This window comes from Bubalus bubalis, chromosome 1 (assembly GCF_019923935.1).
Source record: "Bubalus bubalis isolate 160015118507 breed Murrah chromosome 1, NDDB_SH_1, whole genome shotgun sequence".
NCBI classification, from domain to species: Eukaryota; Metazoa; Chordata; class Mammalia; order Artiodactyla; family Bovidae; genus Bubalus; species Bubalus bubalis.
The window spans coordinates 52,460,984-52,480,942 of NC_059157.1; the positions used below are offsets into that span (position 1 = coordinate 52,460,984).

General features: G+C 39.6%; 2 protein-coding genes across 2 annotated transcripts; one reads left to right on the plus strand and one right to left on the minus strand.

Moving 5' to 3' along the window:
* Positions 1-5,158: 5,158 nt before the first annotated feature.
* On the minus strand, positions 5,159-19,687 carry N6AMT1 (N-6 adenine-specific DNA methyltransferase 1). The gene is made up of 6 exons (XM_006056358.4): positions 19,513-19,687; positions 16,239-16,325; positions 15,428-15,518; positions 10,984-11,067; positions 7,160-7,301; positions 5,159-6,058 (listed from the first exon to the last, which is right to left on the minus strand). The coding sequence occupies exons 1-6, from the start codon at positions 19,644-19,646 to the stop codon at positions 5,952-5,954; spliced, it is 645 nt and encodes a 214-aa protein (XP_006056420.3). The 5' UTR covers positions 19,647-19,687; the 3' UTR covers positions 5,159-5,951.
* On the plus strand, positions 13,074-13,704 carry LOC102389431 (60S ribosomal protein L9-like). Its single transcript, XM_044939781.2, has one exon. It carries the CDS (start codon positions 13,109-13,111, stop codon positions 13,682-13,684), a length of 576 nt encoding a protein of 191 aa, XP_044795716.2. The 5' UTR covers positions 13,074-13,108; the 3' UTR covers positions 13,685-13,704.
* Positions 19,688-19,959: the final 272 nt, after the last annotated feature.

Below are 19,959 nucleotides of genomic sequence, written 5' to 3' on the forward strand. Positions count from 1 at the left end.
TGTTTGTAGTGATGCTTCTTAAGGCTCACTTAACTTCGCACTTCAGGATGTCTGACTCTAGGTGAGTGATCACACTGTCGTGGTTATTTGGGTCATTAAGATCTTTTTTGTATAGTTCTGTGTATTCTTGCCACCTCTTCCTAATATCTTCTGCTTCTGTTAGGTCCATACCATTTCTGCCCTTTATTGTGCCCATCTTTGTATGAAATGTTCCCTGGGTACCTCTTATTTTCTTGAAGAGATCTCTAGTCTTTCCCATTCTATTGTTTTTCCTCTGTTTCTTTGCATTGATCACTTAGGAAGGCTTTCTTATTTCTCCTTGCTATTCTTTGGAACTCTGTATTCAAATGGGTATATCTTTCCTTTTCTCCTTTGTGTGTTGCTTCTCTTTTCTGAGCTATTTGTGAGGCCTCCTTAGACAACCATTTTGCCATTTTGCATTTCTTTTTCTTGGGAATGGTTTTGATCACCGCCTCTTGTACAGTGTTATGAACCTCTGTCCATAGTTCATCAGGCACTCTGCCGATCAGATCTAATCCCTTGAGTCTATTTCTCACTGCCACTGTATAATCGTAAGGGATTGGATTTAGGTCATACCTGAATGATCTAGTGGTTTTCCTTTCTTCAATTTAAGTCTGACTTTTGCAATAAGGAGTTCATGGTCTGAGCCACAGTCAGCTCACAGTCTTGTTTTTGCTCACTGTATAGAGCTTCTCCATCTTTGGCTACAAAGAATATAATCAGTCTGATTTTGGTGTTGACCATCTGGTGATGTCCACGTGTAGAGTCGTTCTTTATGCTGTTAGAAAAGAGTGTTTGGTATGACCAGTGTGTTCCTTGGCAAAACTGTTCGCCTTTGCCCTGCTTCATTTTGTACTCCAAGGCCAAATTTTCCTGTTACACGAGGTTTCTCTTGACTTCCTACTTTTGCATTCCAGTCCCCTATGATGAAAAATACATCTTTTTCTAGAAGGTCCTGTAGGTCTTCATAGAACCGTTCAACTTCAGCTTTGTGGTTGGGGCATAGTATGATATTGAATGGTTTGCCTTGGAAATGAACAGAGATCATTCTGTCGTTTTTGAGATTGCATCCAAGTACCACATTTTGAACTCTTTTGTTGACTATGAGGGCTGCTCCATTTCCTCTAAGGGATTCTTGCCTACAGTAGTAGAAGTAATGGTCATCTGAATTAAATTCACCCATTCTAGTCCATTTTAATTCACTGATTCCTAAAATGTCAATATTCCCTCTTGCCATTTCCTGTTTGACCACTTCCAATTTACCTTGGTTTATGGGCCTAACATTCCAGGTTCCTATGCAGTATTGTTCTTTACAGCATCAGACTTTACTTCCATCACCTGTCACATCCACAACTGGGCGTTGTTTTCACTTTGGCTCAGAGCCCCTTCATTCTTTCTGGAGCTATTTCTCCACTCTTCTCCAGTAGCATATTGGGACCTACTGACCTGGGGAGTTCATCTTTCAGTGTCCTATCTTTTTGCCTTTTCATACTTTTCAGTCTTGGGCCACTGCTTATGAATTGGCAGTTACCATAAGGGGAAAACAAATGCTAAATAGCCTAATTTCTGTACTTCCCTTCTGGGCATGGTCTTGAGCCTTCAGTCCTTACTGCTTCGGTAGCCCTGGTCTTTTCAAGTAGACCATAAAGATCTCTCCATCTTTATATTGGTATGTATGGTGCTGGTTTAGTTGCTAAGTCATGTCCGACTCTTGCGACCGCATGGATTGTAGCTCGCCAGCCTCCTTCGTCCTTGGGATTTCCCCAGCAAGAATTCTGGAGTGAGTTGCCATTTCCTTCTCCAGGGGATCTTGCCAACCCAAGGACTGAAGCTGGGTCTCCTGCATTGCAGGTGGATTTTGTATCTATAACTACATCTAATATTTGGCCAGGGCAGTTGGCCTGATAAAATGTTAGTCTACAATAGCCAAAATCAGATGTCCCCACAATCTGTTGCGTGACCAAAGCTCCCACTAGGGGAAAGCAGTTACCTAGATTATTCCTAGAATATCAGTTCTGTTCATTTTCTCCTCTCCTTTTAGAAACTTTATAACCTTCAAAGCAATACTATATACACACGTAGCATTTTGGTATCTCTGCTTGAGCACTTTTCAGGACCCCTTATTGCTCTGTCATGTCTCGGTCTATGTAGAGCTTTCACACGCCTTCACCATCTCACGCTTGGATGGAGAGAGGCTGTGTGGTAGAAGCACTGGTGAAGCGAGCTACAGATCATACTTTCCCTTTTTATTTGATCTCAAACTAGAATCTGATCTGTCTTGGTTCAGGAACTTTCACTGTGTGTTTTAGTTTGAATTTAGGTTAGTCTTTTCATCTGGATACTTTGTAGATTCTGTGTCTACAAAGTGACTCATATTAAGAGACTATATAATATTCAGACTTTTGCAGAGTAAGAACATACACAGATATACCAAGTCAATCCTTGAGTTAAACTTTGTTTCTTTTCTTCTCCCAAATGCTCACCAGTGTGAAGGCTTTCTGAATGATAGGTGACTCACTGTCCACACCCTCCAACTCTCTTTCAGATAAATTCATCACTATAACTTTGGACAATATGCAGAAGTGACTGCATTTTAATTCATAAGCAGAGACCCTCATTGATACTATATTTACTCCTAAATGTGAGACAGTAAATACCCTTCAGATCAGATCAGATCAGTCGCTCAGTCGTGTCCAACTCTTTGCGACCCCATGAATCGCAGCACGCCAGGCCTGCCTGTCCATCACCAACTCCCGGAGTTCACTCAGACTCATGTCCATCGAGTCAGTGATGCCATCCAGCCACTTCATCCTCTGTCGTCCCCTTCTCTTCTTGCCCCCAATCCCTCCTAGCATAAGAGTCTTTTCCAATGAGTCAACTCGTCGCATGAGGTGGCCAAAGTACTGGAGTTTCAGCTTTAGCATCATTCCTTCCAAAGAAATCCCAGGGCTGATCGCCTTCAGAATGGACTGGTTGGATCTCCTTGCAGTCCAAGGGACTCTCAAGAGTCTTCTCCAACACCACAGTTCAAAAGTATCAATTCTTTGGCTCTCAGCCTTCTTCACAGTCCAACTCTCACATCCATACATGACCACAGGAAAAACCATAGCCTTGACTAGATGAACCTTTCTTGGCAAAGTAATGTCTTTGCTTTTGAATATGCTATCTAGGTTGGTCATAACTTTCCTTCCAAGGAGTAAGCGTCTTTTAATTGCATGGCTGCAGTCACCATCTGTAGTGATTTTGGAGCCCAGAAAAATAAAGTCTGACACTGTTTCCGCTGTTTCCCCATCTATTTCCCATGAAGTGATGGGACCGGATGCCATGATCTTCATTTTCTAAATGTTGAGCTTTAAGCCAACTTTTTCACTCTCCACTTTCACTTTCATCAAGAGGCTTTTGAGTTCCTTTTCACTTTCTGCCATAAGGGTGGTGTCATCTGCATATCTGAGGTTATTGATATTTCTCCCAGCAATCTTGATTCCAGCTTGTGTTTCTTCCAGTCCAGCGTTTCTCATGATGTACTCTGCATATAAGTTTAAACAGGGTGACAATATACAGCCTTGATGTACTCCTTTTCCTATTTGGAACCAGTCTGTTGTTCCATGTCCAGTTCTAACTGGTGCTTCCTGACCTACATACAGATTTCTCAAGAGGCAGATCAGGTGGTCTGGTATTCCCATCTCTTTCAGAATTTTCCACAGTTTATTGTGATCCACACAGTCAAATGCTTTGGCATAGTCAATAAAGCAGAAATAGATGTTTTTCTGGAACTCTCTTGCTTTTTCAATGATCCAGTGGATGTTGGCAATTTGATCTCTGGTTCCTCTGCCTTTTCTAAAACCAGCTTGAACATCAGGAAGTTCATGGTTCACATATTGCTGAAACCTGGCTTGGAGAATTTTGAGCATTACTTTACTAGCATGTGAGATGAGTGCAATTGTGCGGTAGTTTGAGCATTCTTTGGCATTGCCTTTCTTTGGGATTGGAATGAAAACTGACTATTAACAGGAAGATTGATTTTTGGAGAGTACATGGGAGTTGAGAGAGTAAAGTTTAGGTAAAACAGAGTTTAGCAAATAGAACACAAGACTTTTTCAAGAGATGCTTGTTGTGCATGGAGAATTTTAAGTGAATCTGTTATGTGGGACATGGGTTTGGGTAAACTCCGAGTTGGTGATGGACAGGGAAGCCTGGTGTGCTGCAGTTCATGGGGTTGCAAAGAGTCGGACACAACTGAGCGACTGAACTGAACTGAAACTTCCTCGGGTGATTCTGAATGTAACCAAACTAAAAATAAATTCTAGATTCCTCTCACTCTGGTCCTACAGTCCTGCTAATTGACTTTCATAAATACAGTTGACCCTTGAACAACACGGGGGTTAGGGCACTGGTCCCTTCTGCACATCAATAATCCACATGTAACTTTACAGCCAGACCCTCCATGGCCTCCACGGATTCAACCAACCACAGACTGTGAAGTACTGCAGTGTCTTTATTGAAACAAATCTGTGCACAAGTAAGTGGACCTGTACAGTTCAAACCCATGTTGTTCAAGGGTCAACTGCATATTTTAAATGGGGGTTTGGGGGGGAACTACAGAAGAGGTTCCCAAACTTAGTTAAGGTAATTTGACATTTCTTGAAAGATACATGAGGACTCTTTAAAAAGAAAAAAACAAAAAACCTTTTTATCTATTAATTATTTACATGTTGGCTGCACTGGGTCTCTGGCGCAGTTCGTGGGCTTCTCCTGCTGCGGCAAGCACACTGGCAGCTTCTTGCGGCGCACGGGCTTCTAGAGTTGCAGCGTGCGGGCTTCTTTTGCTGCAGTGTGCAGGCTTAGTTGCCCCCTCAACAGAGATGGAACCTGTGTCCCCTGCTCTGGAAGGCAGATTCTGAACCACTGGTCCACTAAGGAAGTCCCTAGGCTCTTAAATATGTGATTAATCTGAGTGTTGAGTTTATTTACATACAACTCTCCCTGATCTAAGAAAAAAATTAGATCAGTTTGCAATATATAAGAAGAAAATAGAAATATATGATAGAGGATAAAAAGTGGGAGAAATGTGACTAGAGAGAAGAATGGAAGCAGAAGCCACTCTAAATAATAGAAGAGAATGGAGACAATAAGCATGTAAACTTGAAAATTTTTTATATAAAAAACTGCTTCATTATAGAATAGATTATCACTGTACAAATGCCAACACAAAAGAATGAAGGTTCCTCTATTCCCACCTGTTATGCATTGGAGGAGGAAATGGCAACCCACTCCAGTGTTCTTGCCTGGAGAATCCCAGGGATGGGGGAGCCTGGTGGGCTGCCGTCTATGGGGTTGCACAAAGTCGGACATGACTGAAGCAACTTAGCAGCAGCAGCAGCATGTACCTTTTGAGAATTTCTTATATACACATACACACAAACATTCTTGGTTAGTTTTTAAAAAATATACATATAGGCTAACATTATTTTACAACTTGCTTTTTTTCACTGATCAGTAGTACATAACGAACCCCTTCTGGTTCAGTATATACAGACGTGACTCATGTTTAATGGCTGGAGATGTTTAGTAACATGAATATATTGTGCTTTATTTTACCAATCCCTTTGCTGATGGACAGTTAACTTCATTGTTCTGCCGTTACAAGTAATGCTGAAATGAGCATCCTCTTCATGTATAATTAAGTGTAACTTTTTCATTATATATTCTCCACATATAATACATATAAATATGTGAAATTCAATATATATATATTTACTTGCATTTGTGCAAATATTCCTGTAGGTGACTGCTGGGTAAAAGGAAATGCCCTACCTGCCTGCCTTTTTCTAGATAACAAATTTCTGACAATTTTACTTGTTAACTAAGAAAAAACTTTCAGTTTCAAAATATGCCAAAAGCATTCAGCTTTAAGTAGCACACACTGTAGATCAGGACTTGGTGAACTTGAGGACTGAAAGCATTTCTTGGCCTGCTTGCCTGGAAAGGGCAGTTGTCCCTTGTAGACCTTTTGTCTTCATTATTTTCAAAATTTCTTCTAAAATGAAAATTAAAAGATAAAATCCAATTAAATCATTTGGTGAAGTATGCACGATCACTACACAGTTTATTTAGTAACAGACTATTTACAAGTTCCACTCATCTGAGGAAACAGTGAACACCATGCAATTTCTATTAAAGTGAACTTGGACTTCAGATAGATGAGCGCACTCTGTATTTTCAGGGTGTTGCTGAGAACTTCTAGTCAAGAGTGAATGACTACGGTGCGGTGGTAGCCTGCTCTGGACTCAATAGAAACAGGAGTTATACTTGCTATTACAATAAATGATTCATTTTTGAGTTGCCTGGCTCTAATCTCTGCCCTATGTTCCTCCTTCTGGATGAAAAAAGCCAACAAGGGTATGGGCAAATCATACGGTGATGTCAAAAAGTGGCAGTAAACGAAGTAGCTTATTATTTTCAGGAGTATTGAAAAAAGTACAACCTTCCCTTTGTTAATATTTTACACTACAAAGACAAAACCAGGAAACTGGAGTTACCAAAAAAAAAAACCACACACACACACACACAACCCACCTCCCCCTCAAACCACCAACACTAGTAATTATGATGTGATCTGAGGGACTGAGAATATATATATATTCTCATAAATATATATATATATTCACATAAAAATCAAACCTGAGATGTACAGAAAAGAGAAGAAAGATTACAGTCAATTTAGTTACCAACTAATCTGAAAGCCAGGATATAAAAATCACTATCAGGAGATAGCTTTCATGATAAAACTTCAGATTAACTAAAGAATATACAGCAGAACTGCCAATGACATAAAGACTAGAAAATAGAAAATTCACAGTATTGAAGGTCAGGTGTTAGAAGAAGAAATTACAGACTCTATATTTGAGTACTGGTTTATAAATTAGGGGAAAACCCCTCAAAAACACAATACTCTTTAAAATCAGAAAAATCTCCCTCTTAAAATCTCTCTCCTCTTCAACATGAACGCTATGTCTGTATGAGTAGCTGTCAGCAACTACATTCATTACCATTCTGGGTTACTTAATTATAGTCTTTGACACAATTAACCTTGATTTCAGCTAAGGAAATGGTTAAAAGATAAAATGATCTGTATTACCTGGATTGTTTTCTTTAATGGTGACTAAATAGAACAATCCTCTTGGTGAAAGGAGATCTGGAGCCAGTGGTAAGAATCTGTCTATGACTTCACGACCATTTCTGCCACCAGCCCAAGCCGCCTGTATCCCGCGACTCCCAACCTGTTAGAAAGACTGTTCTAAGTTACACACACACAAAAACGCAATCTTTTTGACAAGCTACGATGACCAAACAGGTATGTATTTTGTATTTTACGGCTGATGAGGAGGTGGCGGTAAAGTTGAATCTGTGACCCACTGTTTCCTAGCATGTGTAACCTTGTATGTAAGTCTCTAATCTTGATGAACTACTTTCCTTTCTCATCTGTAACATTAGGAAAGTAACACTTTTATTTCTACAGTTAGGAAAATGATCAAAAAACAATCTTTTTATCTATTAGGAACAAATGAGGAAGTATATTTAAAGTTTGAGAACAATGCCCTGCACTTAATAATGTGACTTAGTAATAGCTGTTACCATCAACATGTTTAAATTCCTCTATTTAAAACAGAACAATCAGAAAGAAACTAGATGGGAGAACTTGTATTATGAGAGGTCTACTTCACAGCAACAAAGCTTGACAACATCCCACAGCAGCCGGCTCTCTTAGATACTCCGAGTATCACAGCCCTTTCTTAGGAACCCATTTATTATATAAAGGTACAAGGAAGCACTTTCTCCTATAACAATCTTATTACAGAAACAAAACCTTGAGAGTTTATATAGCATTAAAAATCTTTAGAGCCTTACCACTGTATATTGTTTCTAAAACTAAGGAATATATTGAAGAAATCACTCAAAAAACTATTTAAACTCTAATATAATAATTTTCTTCCTAATCCCTTTAATGGCTTTTGTTCATATTTCAGTTTAAATTATCTATGTACAGCTGTACACTCTACTTTCATTTGTCAAGGCATAAAAGCAGTTTCTTTATACCTATAACCATGTTCATGTATAATTAAAAGAAGTATGTTCATACATCTTAAAAAAAAAACCTGTACTTTCCCCCTTTTACTGTTTTGTTCATCTGCTCCCCTCCCATCTTCTATACACACACACACGTTTTTCTTTTTTGTCCATGTTCTACAAAGATAAGATTGTATCTACATTCTTACTTGTATCTTACTTTTCTCACTCAACAATACCTTATAGAAATCTCTTCGTGTGATCAGGTATAGTTCAATTTCCTTTTTAATGGCTACATAATATTTTATGGTATAAAAGTATCATGTCTTATTTAGCTGTTGCTGGGCATTCAGCATGTCCATTTGCTTAACTTTTTGTATTTAAATTATTCTCATACGTGTCATAAGCTTCTCCATATACTTTCCCACAAAGTTAATCATAGAAGGGCCTTTATCAGTTCCTCTGTTTTAATCAAGACTTCCCTCCTGGAGACTTCCTTTCCTAGCATTCCCAGAACTCCCTTTTTCTGGGGCTCATGTCTTCCTCCTCCTTGGCTTCCTCCCTTGTTTCGGAGGAGCCCACTCTGTGAATGTTTCACAGGGCACGGTGCTCTGTGGAAAGCGTGCATGGTGATGGCCCTGTTTAGCATGGACTAGGAGCCCTCGGTGCTGGACCCTCTCTACCTGCCTTCTGGGGATGCTCGGCCAGCTCTGTCTGCTTGCACTGGAGACCGCCCTTCACCAACCACAGTCTCACAGGCCACAGAGGGGAGTTCTCATCTTCGGAAGGAGGGTCACCTTTGGTGGCCTGCTGACTAACCTGCTCCTAATCCTTGACAGGTCACAGGTTCAAACCACAATATCTAACCTCACGTTTAGAGATGAACAGTAATTATAGACACAACTTTTTATATGCGCAAACTCCTGGTATTTGTATGTTACATCTCCTGGATCTAGCCTCTAAATTTCCTAACTTTTACCTTCATGATTTCATTCTTTTTATCTTCATAAACCAAAATATTTTATTTGGTTTCCAGACCACTGACTCAGGTCATGACAGAGACTACAGTCTCTCAATTTGTTTCCTAATGTTTTACATTGTAAAACATGTTCTTAAGCTCCAGGAAATCTTTGTTATGCTGCCTTTTAACCCTGCTAACTGCTCTGCTAACAGAAGACACTAGCTTTTTCTGTTGGAACAGTGACAAAGCCCAAGACATTGCCCACACTCAATTATCTGCATAATTACATGCATAGCTTAGTAGTAGGAATGTGGCAGAAAGGAAGCCCAATCGTATTAGTATGTTCCCAGAATCTCCTCTTCATTCACTAGGCTTCCCAGTAGTTTGTGGGCCTGATAAACCAAGATTTACTTGTTTCCTTTCTGTTACATCTTAGGTTCATATTATTTGCCATCATACATAAAGGTGCAATAAACATATTTTTGTAAATTACAACTTTTATTCTGTTGTTAATGATTTTCCTAAATTACATCCAAAAGACTAGATTACTGGACTAAACCATTTTTGTTACTCTTGATATTTATTTCCATAGTGCTTTCCTGAGCTGCATGTATTTTATTTAGCTGCATTTCCCTCAACTGCTGCTCACCTTATGACAATGACTTTCCTTCTCAAATGATTTCATATGTCAGGGGAGCAACAGCTTCTCAGTAGGAGCAGCAGCAGCAATGCAGACCTCTCCCTTCTTGGTGGAGATGAATGCAATATTTATCAGCCTTGCTGATAATCAAAGAATAAAATAGGTATAAAAATTCAAAGGAAAGCAAGCTTTAGTCCATTATTACACTTCTGTCTGCTTTGTCCATTCTTTCTTTAAATTGGGAAGTGGTTAATATGGTTGGCTTCCTTGGTGGCACAGAGAGTAAAGAATCTACTTGCAATGCAAGAAGCACAGGAGACAGGGGTCTGATCCCTGGATCAGGAAGATCCCCTGGAGAAGAAAATGGCAACCCACTCCAGTATTCTTGCCTGGGAAATTCCATGGACAGAGGAGCCTGACAGGCTACAGTACGTGGGGTCACAAAGAGTTAGACATGACTGAGTGCCTAACACTTCTTTTTTTTTCTAACACTTCTAATATGGTTTACCTCTTCATGACTGAAAACTTTATAATTACGTATTTCAAGGTTATACCTTTTCCTACCTGAAGTGAGAATTGGTTCTCCTCCTCCCCCACTTCCCAATACTTGTGAAAGGAGGAAACCTGACCCTTTCAGAGATAATTCCTATGTGAATTTAAGGCTGATTAAAATATTTTGTTTTGCAGATTTGTTATTCATGACAAAGGTACACACACACTTACGATTTAAATACCATGGCCTGATATGAATGGGATTTTAAAGACTAGATATGGATCACAGTTTGAATTTTCATTAATTTCAGGCTCCTTTCCTATGTCTACCAATAGTATTCAATAATTGACAATTATGAGTAAAACCAGGCTTCCTTGATAGCTCAGTTGGTAAAGAATCTGCGTGCAATGCAGGAGATCTTGGTTCGATTCCTGGGTTGGGAAGATCTGATGGAGAACGGATAGGCTACCCACTCCAGTATTCTTAGGCTTCCCTTGTAGCTAGCTGGTAAAGAATCCACCTGTAATGCGGGAGACCTGGGTTCGATCTCTGGGTTGGGAAGATCCCCTGGCGAAGGGAATGGCTACCCACTCCAGTATTCTGACCTGGATAATTCCATGGACTATACAGTCCATGTAGTCACAAAGAGTCAGACACAACTGAGTGACTTTCACTTTCACATGAGTAAAATCAGAGCAGTCTGTTATTAGCAGCTGACTGATGTCATATGATGAAGTACATTTGATCTGAGACAGAAAACAGCTGAAAATATTAGTAATTAAATTTTGCTGTACGTCTTACCTCTTCAGGTGGAGTCACAACATAAGGAGGATTAAACACAAGAAGATCAACACTTTCCTTCAATCTTGGTAGCAAGCCTTTGACCTAAAAAATGTTCAAGAGAGTCAGAATTTTAAGCTGGACCCAGAAATAAATAAATAAGTAGATGGCTGAATAGATGGATCAATCAATCAATCTTTAAATATATTCTCCCACGTTTTTAGACAAAAGTGTGTTAGAGGCCATATTTAAGACAGAAATGGAGATAAATATTTTTGTATTTTGATTCAGATAAAAAAAAAACATGTTTCCACCTATAAACAAGGAAAATAAACTATTTATCAGAATGAACACTCCGCTCTTCAATAGCTACACTCTGGGCTCACTTTTAGAAGATAAAATAAGAAGAAGGCAAGCTCTCATATATGCTACATAGATTTGTACACAACTTTAAATTTATAGCTGCTAACTTAAATACTTATTTTCTACAACTAAGGGAAATGTTTTATAAGATGACAGAAAACATATATTAATGACAAAAATACCAGATGATGGGGCTGTACTTTTCTTTGTACTTCTTTAGTAACTTGTAAATGGACTGGCTGAAACAATTATATATCAAAGAAAAAAAGAACTAAGAATAGTGGGAAGAGACACTAAAAACATAAGTTGTTCAGCATCTTATAAATCTTTGAACTGATATACCTTTCTATAGAATTATTCAGAACTGTTAAACTCTTAGTTTAAATACAATTCTAACTAAATTAATTGCTTGATATTCTAGCACAAGGGCTTCCCTGGTGGCTCAGCAGTAAAAGAATCTGCCTGCAACATAGGAGACATGGGTTCAATCCTTGGGTCAGGAAGATCCCCTGGAGAAGGGCATGGCAACCCAATCCAGGATTCTTGTCTGGAGAATCCCATGGAGAGAGGAGCCTGGCAGGCTACAGTCCACAGGGTTGCAGGGTTGGACACGACTGAATTGACTTAGCACACACCCATGCATTTCTAGCACAAAGCATATGAAAAGAGAGAGGAAGTGCTATCTATGGGGAGCAGTAAAATATGACAACATAAAGCAAGTGAAAAGACAAAGAGGAGAGAAAATAAAACGTCAGAATCACTGCAGAAAATAAAAACTTAGACTCTAATAAGCTTTGTCATCATCACATGCAGTACAGAATGATGACTGATATTCATATTAATGATCTTGAATCACTAAAAGGTAAAATTATGTTCAGTTTAAGAATGTAAGGAAGTGCATAAGACACATTTGAAGAAGACTTCCTTCTAAAACTAAAACGAAATACAAACTTTGTAAACAAACTCAATTATCCAAAACAATAGTTTTTGATAGTTGTGATAATCTATGTCTAGTGTTCTGAATACAAGCAAATGTAAAGTTTTGCAAAGTGGGCTTCCCTTGTGACTCAGCTGGTAAAGAATCCGTCTACAAAGCGGGAGGCCTGGGTTCGATCCCTGGGTTGAGAAGATCCCCTGGAGAAGAGAATGGCTACCCACTCCTGTATTCTGGCCTAGAGAATTCCATGGACTGAATAGTCCATGGGGTCACAAAGAGTTGGACATGACTGAGCAACTTTCACTTCACTTCATACCTACGTCTTTTATTTTCTTTGCCACAAGTCAGCACTAAGTATCATGGTCAACTTTCACTATTGACAAAATGGATTCTGACAGCTTTAGAACTGACTTCCACCTTTAAAAAGCTGTGAGACCTCTAGATTCTGATTCAGAAAATCTGGGCATAAACTCTGGATTTATCACTGTATTAATTCAATGACTTTCAAAAATGTCCCTTACCTGTTAACAAATATAGATAGTCCAAATTTCTTCTATCTCTAAAGTTTTATTATTATACCAAGAAAACATATATTTAATACTAGTTATGGACATATTAAAAAATTTCAAGAGCAAAATCACCATACTGATTTCATGTAAATCAACTGAGTACCTTTCTTGATAGTCAAATTTTTAATAATAGCACTAACAACTTCTAGTGATACAAAATTTCTTAGATCTTTGGCTTGATTCCTTAAATCATTTGTTAGTTTAAAAAAGAAGAAAAACCTCAAAACCTTATCAGTATAAGAGTAATATAGCTCTTTTTGCCGCATCTACTGCGAGAATGAAGACCATTCTCAGCAACCAGACTGTCGACATCCCAGAAAATGTCGACATTAACTTGAAGGGATGGACAGTTATTGTGAAGGGCCCCAGAGGCACCCTGCAGAGGGACTTCAATCACATCAATGTAGAACTCAGTCTCCTTGGAAAGAAAAAGAGGCTCCATGTTGACAAATGGTGGGGAAACAGAAAGGAACTGGCCACTGTTCGCACAATCTGTAGTCACGTACAGAACATGATCAAGGGTGTTACACTGGGTTTCCGTTACAAGATGAGGTCGGTGTATGCCCACTTCCCCATCAACGTTGTTATTCAGGAGAATGGTTCTCTTGTGGAAATCCGAAATTTTTTGGGTGAAAAATATATACGCAGGGTTCGAATGAGGCCAGGGGTTGCCTGTTCAGTATCTCAAGCCCAGAAAGATGAGTTGATTCTTGAAGGAAATGACATTGAACTTGTGTCAAATTCAGCTGCTTTGATTCAGCAAGCCACCACAGTTAAAAACAAGGATATCAGAAAATTTTTGGATGGTATCTATGTTTCTGAAAAAGGAACAGTTCAGCAGGCTGATGAATAAGATCTCAGTGATCCTGCTGCAGAAACAACAAGATAGCAGATGGTTCTATGGACTCAGCTGTGATGCATTAAAGAGACAATAAAAACTCTTGATTTGAAAAAAACAACAAAAAAAAGAGTAATATAGGCCAAACAGCATGAAAGCATATTATATGTCTTAGGCCCACCTTGTACATACTATCATGATTTTTGCTTATAAAAAGTCATTAACATTTATAAGTAAAAAAAGGTTCAAAATTATCCAAATCTTACTCGTATAATCGAAAATATTCTGAAAACTGGAATTAAGAAATGTATGACGTGTAACTTAAAATAATGGTTCTGGAGTTGTCATCTGTTCTTTTTACCTGCCTTGGACCCGTTCTGCCTTTCTTCTGATGACGTCTCCTTGACTTTCGTTGAGGAAACTCTACCTCCGCTCCTTCTCGATAGGAGTGGTATGGGTAGGGTTTATTTCAACCCAGCTGTGGGAGTGGGACTACCACTCAGGCTCAAGTCAATCTCGTGCATATCCAATCCCCCTGGATCACAGTAACAGACTGAGAGATGGGCATATGACCAAAGTTGATACAAATGGTACTCAGTCTGGGGTTTCTGCTAGAGTAACTGCAAATAGAAAGAAAAACTGTTTCTTTCCCTGTGGGGTTGCTGAGAAATAAGATATGGACATGCAAGCATCTTGCTACCACACAGCCAAAGACTGCAGAGGAACAGAGCTACTAGAAAGAAGTTTAGAGCAAAGAAAAAGATGACTGTAACATCATTTGAGTTCCTGAAGCCAGCCATACCTGAAGCCATCCATTCTTTTTATTAAAGCCGGTTTGATGGATTTTCTTCACTTCTGACTGAAAGATACCTGATCTGTACAAGCCAACAGAAGTTTCCTTTGGATTGTGGGAAAGGTGGATTGTATTAGCTTAAGAGCCCAGAATCACTTTTGGGCTCCAAAATCACTGCAGATGGTGACTGCAGCCATAAAATAAAAAGACGCTTACTCCTTGGAAGAAAAGTTATGACCAGTCGTCTAGTTAAGGCTATGGTTTTTCCAGTAGTCAGGTATGGATGTGAGAGTTGGACTATAAAGAAAGCTGAGTGCTGAAGAATTGATGTTTTTGAATTGTGTTGTTGGAGAAGATGCTTGAGAGTTCCTTGGACTGCAAGGAGATCCAACCAGTCCATCCTAAGGGAAATCAGTCCTGAATATTCATTGGAAGGACTGATGTTGAAGCTGAAACTCCAATACTTTGGCCACCTGATGCGAAGAGCTGACTCACTGGAAAAGACCCTGATGCTGGGAAAGACTGAAGGCAGGAGGAGAAGGGGACAACAGAGAATGAGATGGTTGGATGGCATCACTGACTCAATGGACATGAATTTGAGTAAACTCCAGGAGTTGGTGTTGGACAGGGAAGCCTGGCGTGCTGCAGTTCATGATCGCAAAGAGTCAAACATGACTGAGCAACAGAACTGAACTGAACTGATCAGTTAAGAAGAATGGCAAAACCAATACAATATTGAAAAGTAATTAGACTCTAATTAAAATAAATAAATTAAAAAAAAAAGAATTTACTTTGTCTAGTGGGTTAAAAGAGTCAGACATGACTGAATGAACTGCACTGTACTGTGCTGGGTTAAAAGTTACTTAATTAATCACTCAAGTTTCTTTGATGTAAATCATCTTGACCTTAACTTAATTGAAAAGAAAATTAATTATTACACTACTGAGCAAAGAGTATCAGCTTACCAAATCTGTAATTATTGGTTGAATGTGGACTCTGTTACAGCGTGCAGTCTCCAGGGTACATGCTGCTGCGTCAGGGTTGACATCGGTGCACCTATAAACAGAAAAGAAAAAACTACCCCCTATGTCCATGGATAAAAATTCAAAGAATGTTCCACTCCTTTTATATAAAGTAGATTTAGAAAAAAATTGAAATACTTTAATAATGGTGAATAAAAAAAAATTCAATTTGTCATACTGATGAAAAAAATTGTTATATTGATGTAAAGTCCAAGAGTAGAATATAGCTACATGCAAACATATCTGAAGGAATTTATTAAATTATGAATCCAATGGAGAAATACTATGCAGCTACCAAAAATGAAATTTAAAAGGAAAATGCTCATCATACAGTATTAAATGAAAAACATAGGAAGTGAAGAAAGAAATAGAGGAAAACAATTGGGCCACATGTGGTAAAATTTATGGGTGATATTATTTTCTTGTTTATATTTTCTATATTCTCAAATCTTCTATAAAGAAATTTTATTATGTTCCAATTTTTTCCTGATAAATTATCTAAAAATGATTCAAATTTAGAGATGACTTAAAATTATTATGTGGCTTCTATAATTACGCAGTATAATGGGACAATTTTGAACAAGCATTTGTCACTTTTAAGGAGGCATAATTTGTAATCAGAGTCCTAAGTACACTTAAAATAGACACTATCAGATACATATTATCCACTTACAAAAATGTTTCATTCAAGCAGTCATAGTCACCCTGAATCTCTTAGACCAAGGTGTGGATGAATGTGTATACTTATACTTACATATACAAAGCTTGAGGACCAATCACAGAGGCTAGGAATGCAGATACCACTCCAGACCCTGAGCCAACCTCGAGGCATATTTCCACTCTAAAAAAACAAAATAAAATAAATATTAGCACAGTGGTATTAAAATACACAATCATCGAAATTAACTCATGCTACTCTTAATGTCTATTTCCCAGAATCATCCCTCACCTGAAAATACATGGAAATATAAAAGAAATTTATAAATAAGCTGCTGCTGCTGCTGCGAAGTCGCTTCAGTTGTGTCCGACTCTGTGTGACCCCATAGACGGCAGCCCACCAGGCTCCCCTGTCCCTGGGATTCTCCAGGCAAGAACACTGGAGTGGGTTGCCATTTCCTTCTCCAAAGCATGAAAGTGAAAAGTGAAAGTGAAGTCGCTCAGTCATGTTGGACTCTTCGAGACCCCATGGAGTGCAGCCTACCAGGCTCCTCCATCCATGTTCCAGGCAAGAGTACTGGAGTGGGTTGCCATTGCCTTCTCCGATAAATAAGCTAATTCCCAACAATCACTTAGTGCTCATTTACTGTTCAAAACTGTTGAAATTTTGGGTGTGTGATTGAAGTCTGCAAAATAATAGTTTTCGATTTTCACAGAACATTACATAAACAATGAAATGTTAATTTAGGGTTAGCCAGAAGGAGCTCCTAGTTTGATGTTTCCTAAAAATGAAAAGGTATTATTACAACATTTATTTATACAAGATGTTTTTTGTATAACATCATATATGAAACAAATCGCCAGCCCAGGTTTGATGCATGATACAGGATGCTTGGGGCTGGTGCACTGGGATGATGTAGAGGGATGGTATGGGGAGGGAGGTGGGAGGGGGGTTCAGGATGAGGAACACGTGTACAACCGTGGCGGATTCATGTTGATGTATGGCAAAACCAATACACTATTGTAAAGTAATTAGCCTCCAATTAAAATAGATAAATTTATATTAAAAAATAAAAAATAAAAGATGTTTTCTCTCATTTTGAAGTAACTCATGAATCCATCAGCATATCCCAGGGGAAGACAAGAACCACCCCCCCCCCCTTCTACTAATAATAGATTTAGAGCAGCAGAGAAATCCTGTATTTATACATCTCTACACTGAATTGGGAAAACAGCCAAGTAATCTGACCTTAGAATATTAATAATACTCTTAAGAATGCAATTAAATACACAAATTCTTGATTCTACCATACTTATCCTTCCCTATAATCTGGTATATGGGCGTCCCTGGTGACCCAGTGGTAAAGAATCCACCTGCCAATGCAGGAGATAAGGGTTTGATCCCTGGGTTGGGAAGATCCCCTAGAGAAGAAAATGGCAATCCATGCCAGTATTCTTGCCTGGGAAATCCCATGGACAGAGGAGTCTGGCGGGCTACAGTCCAGGGGGGTTGCAAAGAGTTGGACATGACTTGGTGACTAAACAACAACATAATCTTGTATATACAGTAAAAGTGCAAATCATCCCCATTCCAGAAACAGGTTTGATGGTATTTAAGGGGCACTCTAGCACCTAAGGAGATGAGGGTTTGATCCCTGGGTTGGGAAGATCCCCTAGAGAAGAAAATGGCAATCCACTCCAGTATTCTTGCCTGGAAAATCCCATGGACAGAGGAGCCTGGTGGGCTATACTCGACAGGGTAGCAAAAAGTTGGACACAACTGAGCAACTTCACTAGCACCTAACTTCCCAAATGAACTATTCAAAAAACAACAGACTCTAGGGGTTTCTAACTTCTGGAACCACTCTGTACATCTGACAAGCTTTTACTGTGCTGTAGGAAGGTCTGGTCAATCTTACCAGGAGGCTTCTATTTGAAAATAACTATTGTGGCCTCATAAATAATTAGAATTCCATGACCAGAAATACCCAAGACTTTAAAATAAAAACAGTTCCTTTTACAGCAAGGCAATTTGTGCTTTAAAATCTTTCTGGGATATCTTGATAATAAAAGATATGTTATAAAACAGTACTGTTTCATTCTGTATTTCAGTAGATCCAAAAGTTTCAATGCTTACAATGAAAAACTGGTTTAATAAGAGTTGGAGCAATTTATACACGGAAAAATCTGACCAAGGGAGAGAAACAAATACAATTTGGACCTTCTAAGCCTGACAGCTGTTTGTTTCACCCTGAAAAACCCCATTTCAACTTTTGATCTTTAACTAAATCGGTGCGTGCTGTGTGCTTAGTCGCATGGACTTTTTGGGACCCCATGGACTGTAGCCCCATGGCAATCTTCCAGGCAAGAATACTGAAGTGGGAATTCTCCTCTAGGGAATCTTCCCAACCTAGGGATGGAGTACAGGTCTCCCACTTTGCAGGGGGATTCTTTACCATCTGAACCACCAGGAAAGCCCAAGAATACTGCAGCAGGTAACCAATCCCTTCTCCAGGGGAACTTCCCAACCCAGGAATTGAGGCAGGGGGTATCTTGCACTGCAGGCGGATTCTTTACCAGCTGGGCTACCCGGGAAGCCCAAATTAATTAAATCTAACTACCCAAATTGCTTTCATCTAAAAAATGACACTGTAAGTATTCGCTTTTTATAATACTGAATTAAAATCTATACGAGCGCTTCAACAAATCAGTTTTAAAACTTATTATAAGCTAGGATATATTCTGTAGGCAGCTAGCTGCATGTAACTTTAAATTTTTTACAACAAATTAAAAATTCAGTGGTAGTCACATTTCAAGCGCTCAGTAACCACACGTGATCAGGTTTTTGCTGGGTAGCTGAGTATGCTATCCAGTGGGTTTAAACACACTCCTCTACTCCAATATTTTACAACCTCATTTCTTTTTGGTGCCCTTCCATTGCTGGAGGATGCTTTTATGTACTGCGTAGATTCAACAATGCCATGGGGCACTGATATTTATTAAAAACGGTAATATTGAGAGGCAGCGTTCTCAGGACGTTTTGTTTTTGAACGTGTTATAATATCGCTACTTTTTAGGCTCTTCAGATTAACAGCTGATAGGAAACGATACATCCTGAAGTGGTGAGGAAGCACGGAGCCCCTGAAACCAAAACACCACCCTGGGAAGAAAGCGGACAGCTCCCTGCCGCACAGATAGTGTGCATCCACGGGAAAACCTTCAGTTACAGTATTCTGGTGTCAGCTGTCCCCAAGCGGGCCGACACTGCCTCCTCGCGGGGAGGGCGGCGACAGTCCTTGCCTTGGTCCTGCGCCGCCGCCTCTCCAGGACTCCCGAACCCTCTCCCGCGGGGACCCTCGCCCTCCTCGCACCCCGTGAGCTCGGCCGCCGCCGCTTCGAGTGCGTCCAGCAGCAGAAAAGTGTCCTCTGCGGGCTCGTACACATCGCTGAAGGCGCCGCGGCCCACATGCCCGTGCACCGGCGTTGGGAAGCTGGGCGCCGCCATCTTTTCCCCCCTCCGGGCGGCGCGCGTGCGCCAAAGTTGCGCATGCGTACGTGCAAGGCATGGCCGTGGGGGCGGGGCACCAGGGGCGGCGAGGAGCCGCCCATAGGGCTGGTCCGCGGGTGTCTTACCATTGTTAAATTGACAGTTGTATAATCTGCAACTACTCACGTTTGTTTCCTTCTTTCGAATATTAAATTTTATTTTAGTTTATGGACTAGCGCTGGGTAGAGGCAGCTTTTGTTGTTTTTGACTAAGGAGAATGTTTTCTCTCTTTATATTTAGAAGTTTTCTTCTATTCCTAGTTTGCAAGGAT